General features: G+C 38.9%; 1 protein-coding gene across 2 annotated transcripts in view; it reads left to right on the forward strand.

The window, feature by feature from the left end:
• Nucleotides 1-7,282, forward strand: part of LOC111145776 (hydroxysteroid dehydrogenase like 2) — a 57,943-nt gene extending 50,661 nt beyond the window's left edge. For both annotated transcript variants that reach the window (XM_022500974.1, XM_022500975.1), the window contains one exon: nt 6,532-7,282. In XM_022500974.1, coding sequence (XP_022356682.1) covers nt 6,532-6,644 — 113 coding nt within the window. In that variant the 3' untranslated portion in view covers nt 6,645-7,282. The remainder of the gene's footprint in view (nt 1-6,531) is intronic.
• Nucleotides 7,283-11,835: the final 4,553 nt, after the last annotated feature.

The raw sequence follows: 11,835 nt of genomic DNA on the forward strand, positions 1-11,835 counted from the left end.
TCCATCATAGAAATATGCCATAATTAGTTTATCCTTTCACCAGTTAGCAGACATTTGGGTTATTTCCACTCTTTGGCTGTATGAATAATGCTGCCATAAACATTTGTGTCCAAGTTTCTGAGTGGACTTAGGTTTTCATTTCTCTTGTATTGCTGGGTCATGTGGTAAATCTATGTTTCACTCTTTGAAGAACTGCTGAACTTTTCCACAGCAGCTCTGCCTTGACATTCCTACCAGCAGTTGTGTGAGGTTTCTGTTTCTTTGTGTTCTTGCCCTTCCCAGCACTCCTTATTTTTGTTTTTGTTTTAATAGCCATCCTAGTGGGTGTGAAGTGATACCGCATGTGGCTTTGATTTCCATTTTCCTAATGACTAATGATGTGTTCAGCATTTTCTCATGTGCTTATTGGTTACATGTACATCATCCTTGAAGAAACGTCTCTTTGGGTCCTTTGCACATTTTAATTGGGTTGTCTTTTTTTTACTGAGTTTTAAGAATTCTTTATAGAGCTCAGATATAAAGAGGATATCCTTTATGAAGTGTATTATTTGCAGATATGGTCTCTCAGTTTTTTGGGTTATCTTTTCACTTTTTTGATGATATAGTTTGAAACACAAAAGTTTTATATTTTGATGAAGTCCATTTTGTGGGTTTTTTTCTTCTGTTGCTTGTGATTCCATTGTCATATCTAAGAATCTTAACGAAACCTGTTTTAAAGATTTGCGATTTACTCTTAAAAAAAAAGATTTATTTATTTATTTATTTGACAGAGAGAGAGAGAGAGACAGCGAGAGAGGGAGCACGAGCAGGAAGAGGGGGAGAGGAAGAAACAGTCTCTTCACTGAGCAGGGAGCCCGACATAGGGCTTGATCCTAGGACCCCGGGATCATGACCTAAGCCAAAGGCAGACGCTCAATGACTGAACCACCCAGAACCCCGAGGGTTTTTTGTTTTTTGGGTTTTTTTTAGAGAGAGAGGTTGGGCAGAGGGAGAGGAAGAGAGAGAATCTTTTTTAAAAGATATTATTTATTTATTTGAGAGAGAGCACGAGTGGGAAGGGAGGGACAGAGGGAGAAGCCAACTCCCCACTGAGCAGGGAGCTGGAGCCAAAGGTGGTGCTCGATCCCAGGACCCAAGGTCATGACCTGAGTCGAAAGCAGATGCTTAACCGACTGAGCCGCCCAGGCGCCCCAAGAGAGAATCTTAAGCAGACTCCATGCCCAGCTCAGAGCCTGACATGGGACTTGATCTTACGGCCCTGAGATCATGATCTGAGTCAAAACACTTAACTAACTGAGCCACCCAAGCACCCCAGAGGGTTTTTATCTTATTTAATATTTTTAAAGATTTATTTATTTATTTTAGAGAACACAGAGGGGAGGGGCAGAGGGACAGGGGAGAGAGAAATTCAAGCAGACTCTACACTGGGACCCAACATGGGGCTCAATTGCACAACTCCGAGGTTACAACCTGAGCCAAAACCAAGAGTCTGACACTTAACGGATAGCACCACCCAGGGGCCCCTATTTTTATTTTTTTAAGATTTTATTTTTTTTACATAATCTCTGCACACAACAGTGGAGCTCAGACTTAAAGTCCCGAGATCAGAAGTCACTTGCTCTTCTGACTGAGCTGGCCTGGCACCCCTTTTTTTTTAGGGTGTTTAGATTTAGCTCTCCCATTTAGGTCTCTGACCCATTTTGAACTAATATTTGTATATGGTGTGAAGTAGAACCCTAACCTCATTTGTTTGGACGTGGAGATCCAGTTATCCCAGCATTTCCACTCCCACATTCAAAAGGAAATAGACCCTCAAATATGTATATACACATGTTCATAGCACAATATTCACAATAGGCAAAAGGTGGGAAAAACCCCAATGGCCATCAACGGATGAATCAATAAATTATTTGTGTGTGTGTGTGTGTGTGTGTGTGTGTAATGAAATATTATTCAGCCATAAAAAGAAATGAAGTACTTACTCATCATACAATGTGGATGAACCTTGAAAACTTAATAAGCAAAAGAAGCCTGACACAAGATCACATATTTTATGAATTTTTTCATATGAAACACTAAAATAGGTAAATTCATAGAGACAGAAAGCTGATTGGTGGTTGCCAGGGTCTAGAAGGAGGGGAACTGGTAATACATAGTGGGTACAAGGTTTCCTTTTGGGGGATGGAAATGTTTTGGGACAAGATAGAGGTCGTGGTTGTATGATCTTGTGACTATACTTAAATTTAAGTTCTGAATTACTTTAAAATGGTTAATTTTATGTCATGTGAATTTCACCTCAATCTTTAATATACCTGTTTTTATTAAAAATTTTTGGGGTGCCTGGGTGGCTCACTTGTTAAGTGTCTGCCTTTGGCTCCAGTCATGATCCCAGGGTCCTGGGATCAAGCCCCACACAGGGCTCCCTGCTCAGCAGGAAGCCTGCTTCTCCCTCTCCCACTCCCCCTGCTTGTATTCCTTCTCTTGGTGTCTCTGTCTGTCCAATAAATAAAATCTTCAAAAAAAAATTGTTTTGTAAGTAATCTCTACAGCCAACATGGGGTCTGAACTCATGACCCCAAGATAAAGAATTACGTACTCCACTAACTGAGCCAGCCAAGTGCCCCAAAGTATGTATTTTTATTTATTTTATTTATTTTTTTTTTAAGATTTTATTTATTTGTCAGAGAGAGAGGGAGAGAGAGCGAGTGCAGGCAGACAGAATGGCAGGCAGAGGCAGAGGGAGAAGCAGGCTCCCTGCCGAGCAAGGAGCCCGATGCGGGACTCGATCCCAGGACGCTGGGATCATGACCTGAGCCGAAGGCAGCTGCTTAACCAACTGAGCCACCCAGGTGTCCCCAAAGTATGTATTTTTAAAAGGTGTTCTTTGGCCTTTCCCCCTTCCACAGCACAGAAGTGATCACCTTCAGGTCTCTTTGGTATCTTTTTCATTGTGTAACTGCACCTGTTCCAATGTAATCATATTTCTCAATGTTAGATATATACTTACACTGTTTTGTTTAGATTCACTAATCTAAAGACTGACAAGTGAGATTTAAGTCCTTTTACAGCACCTTGATTTTGTTTTACCTGCCCCTTACCCATCCCCCCAATATAATTCTATCACTATTTTTGCTTAAATCAATACTTAGGTTTAAATGATTATGATTCTGGTATAGTTTGCTGCTGAGTCAAATAGTATACTATTATTATGTTTCCTCTCAGAGAACTTTTCTTTTTCCTGGACATAAATAATTGTCCTATTTTTCCCCCCACTAAAATAAGTATAAAGAAACTAAGCAGAATCTTTCTGTACTCTTCCCACAACCTTTTGATACAGTTTTCCACTCTGCCAAATGTGTCAGGTTACCTGTTGGTCTGCTTTTTTCCTGGAGCCCTTTGTCTTGTTACAATAGATAGATAGACTTATTAAGCCTGCTACACAGCTGTGATCCTAGCAATTTTTAACTCTCTTCTGCACTGAATGTCTTTATTTCCTGTGTCCCATGTTCTTTCTTGGTTTATATCCTCTTTTGGTTGCACACATTCTCCAGTAGCTTCATGAGAAAAGATACATAAGAGGCAGTATTTTTTAAAATTTTTTATAAACATATAATGTATTTTTATCCCCAGGGGTACAGGTCTGTGAATCGCCAGGTTTACACACTTCACAGCACTCACCATAGCACATACTCTCCCCAGTGTCCATAACTCCACCCCCCTCTCCCAACCCCTCTCCCCCCCAGCAACCCTCAGTTTGTTTTGTGAGATTAAGAGTCACTTATGGTTTGTCTCCCTCCCAATCCCATCTTGTTTTAAGAGGCAGTATTTTGTGAGTATCTAAAACTACTTGTATTCTACCAGCACATTATTTGGCTGGGTAAAGCTTTTTGGGTTGAAACTCATTTTTCTTCAGAAATGTGAGGCCAGGGGGTGCCTGGTTGGCTCAGTTGGTTTAAGTGCCTAACTCTTGATTTCCGTACGTGTCGTGATCTGAAGGTTGAGGGATCGAGCCCCACATTGGTCTCCATACTCAGTGTGAAGTCTGTTGGAGTTTCTTCCCCTCTCCCTCCCTCTCTGCTCCTTCCCCTACTCACATGCTCTCCGTCTCTCTAAAATCAATAAATGAATAGACTCATTAAAAAAAAAAAAAAAGAATCTTGAAGCCATTGCTCCATCTTCTAAGATTACCATTGAGAATTGAATGATACTGTTTTTCTTATTTTGGATCCACCCTCTCTTCTTTCTAAAAACTTTGGAATTGGAGTGCTCTCTTTCTCTGTTGTGGTTTGAAATTTCATCATGATGTAAGGTAGTGTGGTCTTTTTTTCTTCTTTTCTTTCATTTTCCTGGGTACTTGATAGGTTCCTTGGGAATGTATCTTAAATTATTTCTTTGATATTTCTTTCAGTTCTCACTTTCTAGAGAAAACATATGATCTTTGATTCAATCTTTGACCGTCTCCTTCTCGTATTGCATATGTCTTAATATAACTTTTTTACTTTGGGGGAGATTGGCTCACCTTATTTTTACCTACCATGTTTTTTTATAGAGTAAGGAGAAACTTTATTTGGAAAGAGTATTATGGGGGGTGGTGCATGGAGAGAGACTTTTGTAGTAGTGGGAGGGGGCTGGTAGCAATGGGGAAGACAGACCTCTGTGACCAGAGGATCTACAAGTGCCTCTTGCCTATCGTATTTTAATATTATCTCTCAAATTTTTAATTTCTAGGATTTCACCACGTGGTCACTGTTTCTTCTTCTCTTACCGCCCCCTTTTCACTCACTGGATCCCATTCCATTTCCCTTCTACTGTTTCTCTCCCTCTCATTCTCCTCCCTTACCCATTTAGGTTGTCTCCTCTATTTTCTCCCTCTTCCCTGTGCTTCTCTTCTTCCCCCTTTCTCCGGTATTCTCTTGATTCATTGCTTTTATATGTTCTCTTATCAATAAGGACACAAACTGTGAAATTTTTTATTTTTTTACTTTGTTTAGCTTTCTTCAGTGCCTGTCAAATGGCTTTTATCTGGTTTTTTTTTTTTTTTTTTTTTTGGTCTCCATTTGATGTCCATTTGTCTTTATAGGCAGGGCTCCATAAAGCTGGAGAAGCTGTTTATGTGTGAGCAGGGCTTGTGGTCTCCTGGGTTGTGAAACCCTGCAGTGAAGCAGGGTGACAGAATAGGGACCCAGTTTTTCAGCAGAAGAGCTCCCAGATATTAGTGTTTGTTAAGTTTCTGGAGGAGCCATTCTGTTCCTGTAAAGAACAAAGATTTTCCTATCTTCTGTATAAATCAAAACTATCCCTTAGTTTATGATTTGTAAATTTAGGTATTTAACATCACATTTCCGTGGAGTAATGTGCACCTGTTTATTCGTTAAAGAATTGGACTTGATTCTTTCTATCCTTAAACAAACTATAATGCTTTGTTACAACCCCTACATCGAATAATTTAAAGGTGTTTAATATCTCAACATGTATAAACACATTAACCCATGCTTTTTTTTTTTTTCCCTACAAAGAGCCCATTTTTGTGTGGGCAAGTAGAAGTTTACTTATGCACCAGACACATATCGTGCCTGCTGGAGATATCTGTATATATAAATTGGCATCATATAGCTCAGAAAACTATTAAGAATTAGGGGCACCTGGGTGGTTCAGTTGGTTAAGCATCCAACTCTTGATTTAGGCTCAGGTTGTGATCTCAGGGTCATGGGATCCAGCCCCACGTTGGGCTTCATGCCCAGCACATGTGTGCATTCTCTTTCTCTCTCTCTGTCAAATAAATTAACATCTTAAAAAAAAGAAAAAGGGAATCTGAAACACCTGGCTTTGAAATCCAGTGTGTCGTATATAAGCTGTGTGACATTGGGCAAGTCAGAATAGTCTCTGAGCCTCAGTTTCCTCATTATTTGCACTGTGTGCCTGATCTTGTACTAGCACTGGAATAAGAGTAGCAAATACAGACTCCTCCCTCCATGGAGCTTCTGTTCCTTTTGTGTTGTTAATAACTACAGTTCTGCTGTAATGCTCCCATTTTATATCCTGGCATTTCTGTGCTAACACATACTTTTGTTGCCCATATACTATATTTTTAATGATAACTTCTTAAGAATATTATATGCATTTATACCTTTTGATTTTTTTTTAAATCTAAACCTGAAATGTTAAAAGTTTAATGAACTGTATAATAGATTGGAAAATTAACTAAAATAGTATTTGTTTACTACAGTTCATCTGAGGGCTGTGTATCCTTTAATGTGCTGTAACTGGTGTATAAATGTTGCATCTTCATCTTTTTGGTATAATCTTTGCTGATTGTTTTTACATTATCTCAAATTATAAGATATTGTTAACATCTAAGTCTAGGAATTGGGATTCCCAAGATACTGATAAAAAAAATTCTGGAATAGAAATTTGTGCACTTCAGAGGATTATAGAACTCAAGAAGGTTCTTTTTATAATGCTTGTTCTTGAAGTGGTATCTCCCTAAGGGCACTAATGGTTGCTTTTCCTTCTCTCATTTTCTCATTTTAGGGAAACTAAAACCAACAATGGCATTCATGTCAGGAAAATTGAAGATTAAAGGAAACATGTCCCTAGCAATCAAATTGGAGAAGCTAATGAATCAGATGAATGCCAGTCTGTGAAGGAAAAGGGGGAAAAAATGTCAGTCACTAAGCTCAAAAAGTAAAAGAAATCAACAGTTAAAATCTGTTTTCTTCCCTTTCATATTATAAGGATATGCAAGTTTGTTCTGGAAAAAATAGAATTTCTGTATCTATAAGACTTGAAATTGTAATTAAAACAGCTAGTTAATCAAACCTAAACTTCATTAAGTGGAATTCTAAGACAGCCTGCCTATTGAATTTTGTGAGTTTTGCCCTCTGAGAGCTAGATTTCATTCATTGTGGGGAAGGTATGGTGAACAATTAATCAGGCTCAAACAGTAAAATTAGCTCTTTTCAGCACATCTGCCCACAGAAAAGGAGGTTAATCTGTTTTAAATTTTTCAGTTTGGGATTGTATGCTAATGAAATCTTAACGATATTTTAGATTTTTATATACTTGTTTTAAGGAAGATCTTCTGTAATGTATTTTCACAGAAATCACATAAACTACCTTAATAAATACTGTTTGTGAAGACTAACGAAACAAAAACTGTTTTTCATTCTAACTAGCTTTCCAGGTATAAGTTACCTATTATTAATACAATTCTACTAATGTAATTCAGTATGTATCCTCTTGCTAAATGTATAAAAAGCCTTAAAATAAAATACTTTCTCCAGAAGTATGCACTTGGTCACAGTGTTTTAAAAAGAGAACATCAGAATAGATGAATTGTCTGAATTGTCAGCCTACCAGACTTGTTTGTTGAAACACACACACACACACACACACACACACACACACACACACACGTTCCCCCCCCCCCCCACACGTCCCCCGCCCCATGTACCTCAGACTTTCTGTATTTGGAGGTAAGGCCTTGAAAGAAATGATTAAGTTAGAATGAGGTGGGCTCTAATCCAGTCTGACTGGGGTCCTTCAAAGAAGAGGAAGTTGGGAGATAAAAGACCAGGGATGCACACACAAAGGAATGACCATGTGAGGACCGGTGGGAAGACAGCCATCTGTAAAGCAAGGACAGAGGCCTGAGAAGAAACCACATCTACCAAAACTCCTGTTCTCTAGAACTGGAAGTTGTCTGTTGGTTTAGCCACCCAGTCTGTGGTATCCTGTTTTGGCAGCCCCAGCAAACTCATACAATGGTTTGTTTTTCTTTCTTTCTTTCTTTCTTTTTTAAAGCAAAGGTTTAAAAAAGTCCTTTCCTTTCACTTTAATCAGTTAAAAATACTTGCTCAGTGTAATTCTTTTACTTCTCATCTTTCATTCTCTAATATTACTGTGCTTAATTCTGACATTTCCTAGAATCGTAATGTTAGAAGCATTTAATGTCTATTTTACACATGAGGAAACAGGATCAGAGAATGGGAAAAGACGAGCCCAAGGCCAAAATTAACAAAATCCCTATCCAACAAAAATCTCCTAGGACATTAGCCTTGAATAGAACCTGAAGACTTTACTTGCCCATCCAGAAGCCCAGATGGATTGCCTTTGGGGTGACAGCCTCACAGTTACCTTTGCATGTGCCAGTCATTCCTAGCTGTCTGAAGATTCTGGTCGTGTGTTGCCAGCAGGCTTGTATTCCACTGAAGTCTATCAAAGCCTTCTTCCTTTGCATTCTCCAAACAGTCTCAAAGCTTTGGGAAAATGAAAATATTGGGAGACAGGAGTTCTGGGTGCTGGTCACTAAAATGTGAAGTCGCTTACTAAGAGGCTTTGGGATATTGGGGAAAAAATATTTTTGTAGGGCCCTGGTTTTCACATCTATAACTGAAGGAGTTGGATTAGGTCATCTGCAGCCCCTTTGCAGTCATTATTGCTAAGTACCAGACAGGTTTAGCGTAGCCTATCAGAAATAAAGGTAGCCATGGGGCGCCTGGGTGGCTCAGTGGTTAGGCCTCTGCCTTCGGCTCAGGTCATGATCTCAGGGTCCTGGGATCGAGTCCCGCATCGTGCTCTCTGCTCTGCAGGGAGCCTGCTTCCTCCTCTCTCTCTCTCTGCTTGCCTCTCTGCCCCACTTGTGATCTCTCTCTGTCAAATAAATAAAATCTTAAAAAAAAGAAAAAGAAATAAAGGTAGCCACACCTAGATTCCTGAAGCCTCTCTTGCAACATTCCCCAGATACCTTAATGAATTCATGTGTTCCCTTTCCATGGATCTTATCCATTAACTGCACTGAAGTAGAACCACCCAGAAGTTTTGAAGGCCATTTTGTGAGTCGTCCAGCAGCCAGTTGAACCCTATTTCTGAAATTAAATGACGTGGAGGGAAATCAAGCCCATGAGTCTTGTTAGTGATTGAGTGAAAGTATTATGTATGTATGTATGTATTTTTTACTTTTTTTAAGATTTTATTTATTTGACAGAGATAAGTGGGTGGAGGGGCAGGCAAAGAGAGAGGGGGAAGCAGTCTCCCTGCTGAGCAGAGAGCCTGATACGGGGTTTGATCCCAGGACCCCGAGATCATGACCTGAGACAAAGGCAGAGGCCTTAACCCACTGAGCCACCCAGGCGCCCCTATTTATTTATTTTTAAAGATTTTATTTATTTGACAGAGCACAAGTAGGCAGAGTGGCAGGCAGAGGGAGAGGGAGAAAGAGGCTCCGCCGAGCAGGGAATCTGATGTGGGACTCGATTCTAGGACTCTGGGCTCATGACCTGAGCCGGAGGCAGCCGCTTAACAACTGAGCCACCCAGGCGCCCCTGAGTGAAATTATTTAGACGTTATTTTTAAAATGGTTTATTGCTAGTAATCCTATATTTCACCAAATCCCCCTATATAGTGCCTCTTAAATAAGCCTCTTAAGTAGAAGAAAAAAGTCTGTTCCCTCTACCTTTACGTTTTCAGTTGGGGTGTCCTATAAATTAGATTAGCAAACGATAGCTTAACAAGAAGAAATTGAAGTTTTCTAACATGTACATTACAAATATACATGGGAGTATTCAGACATGAGTATCTCCAAGGTTTGTTTGGTTAGAACTTGAGCTTATATATCATCTCAACAAAAGAACAATAAATTTTTAGACAATACGAAAGAAAAGAACTTTGAGTTTCTTAAAGTGGCAAATTGTGCCAAGGAAAATATATGGGAGTAAGTTTAGTTTTATAATAAACTGCCAAACTGTCCAAAGTGGCTGTGCCATTTTGCATCCCCCACAACAATGACGTTGTGTTCCTGTTGCTTCACATCCTCTTTAGTATCTGGTATTGTCAGTGGTGTGAATTTTGGCCATTCTAACAGGTGCGTTGTGGTATCTTCTTTCAGTTTGCAATGTTGAACATCTTTTCATATGCTTACTTGCCTCTCTATCTTCTTTAGTAAGGTGTCTGTTAAGCTTTTTGGCCCAGTTTTAAATTAAGTTGTTTTCTTACTGTTGCATTTTAAGAGTACTTTGTGTATTTTGGAAAACACTCCTTTATCATAGGTCTTCAGCAAATATTTTCTCCCAGACTGGGACTTGTTTTCTTATTCTCTTGACATTGCCTTTTGCAGAGCAGAAGTTTTTCATTTAAAAAAAATTTTTTTTTAAGTGTATTTATTTTAAGTAATCTCTACTCAGTGTGGGGCTTGAACTCACAACCCCAACCGAGATCAAGAGTTACATGCTCATCTGACTAAGCCAGCCAGGCGCCCCGAAGTTTTTCATTTTAATGAAGTTTTTCATTTTAATGAAGGCCAGCTTAGCAATCACTTCTTTCATGGATTTTACCTTTGGTGTCATATCTAAAAACTCATTGCCATACCCGAGGCCATCTAGGTTTTCTCCTGTCATTTTCTAGGAATTTCATAGTTTTGCATTTTACATTTAGATCTGTGATCCATTTTGAATCAATTTTTGTGGAAGGAGTAAAATTGTTCCGATTCATTTAAAAAAATTTTTTTTGGCATGTGGATATCCAGTCCCAGCACCATTTGTTGAAAAAAAAAAAAACAAAACACAACACTGTCTTCTCCTTTGTCAAAGATCAGTTGACTGTACTTATATGGATCTATTTCTGGGTTCTCTGTTCTGTTCCACTGATCTATTTGTTTATTCCTTCACCAATACCACACTGCTTGGTGACTGCAGCTATATGGTAAGCTACTTTAAGGTAGTATCAGTCCTCCACCTTTTGTTCTTCAATACTGAGTTGGCTGTTCTGGGTCTTTCACCTCTCCATGTAAGCTTTAGAATCAGGGTCACCTGGCTGGCTCAGTTGGTGAGGCATGTGACTCTCGATCTTAGGGTTGTGAATTCAAGCCCCATACTGGATGTAGAGCTTACTTAAAATGAAAAATAAAAAGAAAACAAAAGTACAAGTATTTCTCAATTAAAAAAAAAACAACTTAGAATCAATTCGTTGATACCACAAAATAATTTGCTGAGATTTTGATTGGCATTCCATTGAATCCATGTATCGGTATGGGATAAACTGATGTCTTGACAATATTGTGTCTTCTTATCAATGAATATGAACTATCTCCTCACTTATTAAGGTCTATGATATCTTTCATGAGAGTTTTGTAGGTTTCCTCATATAGATCTTGTCAGATTTTGTTAGAGTTGTACTTCAGTATTTTGTGGGATGCCAGTGGAAGTGGTAATATATTTTAAATTTCAGATTTCACTTCTTCATTACTGGCATTTGGAAAGTAATTGACTTTTGTGTATTAACCTTATATTTTTTAAAGATTTTATTTTTTTGAGGGATAGAGAGCATGAAAGGGGAGAAGGTGAGAGGGAGAAGCAGACTTCCCGCAAAACTGGGAGCCCGATGCAGGACTCGATCCCGAGACTCTGGCATCATGACCCAAGCCAAAGGCAGTGGCTTAACCAACGGAGCCACCCAGGTACCCCATGTGTATTAACTTTATATCCTACAACTTTACTATAATCATTTATTAGTTCCCAGGAAGGCTTTTTTTTTTTTTTTTTGGTAATTTTTTTCAGGTTTTCTACATAGACAATTATGTCATCTGTGAACATAATTTTATTTCTTCTTTTGTAATCTCCCTACATTTTATTTCCTTCCGTGGTATTATTGCATTAGCTAGGACTTCCAGTATGATGTCGAAAAACATTAATGAGAGGGGACATCCTTGCCTTGTTCATGATCTTGGTGAGGAAGTTTCTAGTTTCTCACCATTAGCTATAGGGTGTTTGTAGATATTCATCATCAAGCTGATGAAGTTCCCTCTATTCGTAGTTTACTGAGAGATTTTACCATGTGTAG

This window comes from Enhydra lutris, unplaced genomic scaffold (genome assembly GCF_002288905.1).
Source record: "Enhydra lutris kenyoni isolate GAN:26980312 unplaced genomic scaffold, ASM228890v2 scaffoldscaffold13, whole genome shotgun sequence".
NCBI lineage: Eukaryota > Metazoa > Chordata > Mammalia > Carnivora > Mustelidae > Enhydra > Enhydra lutris.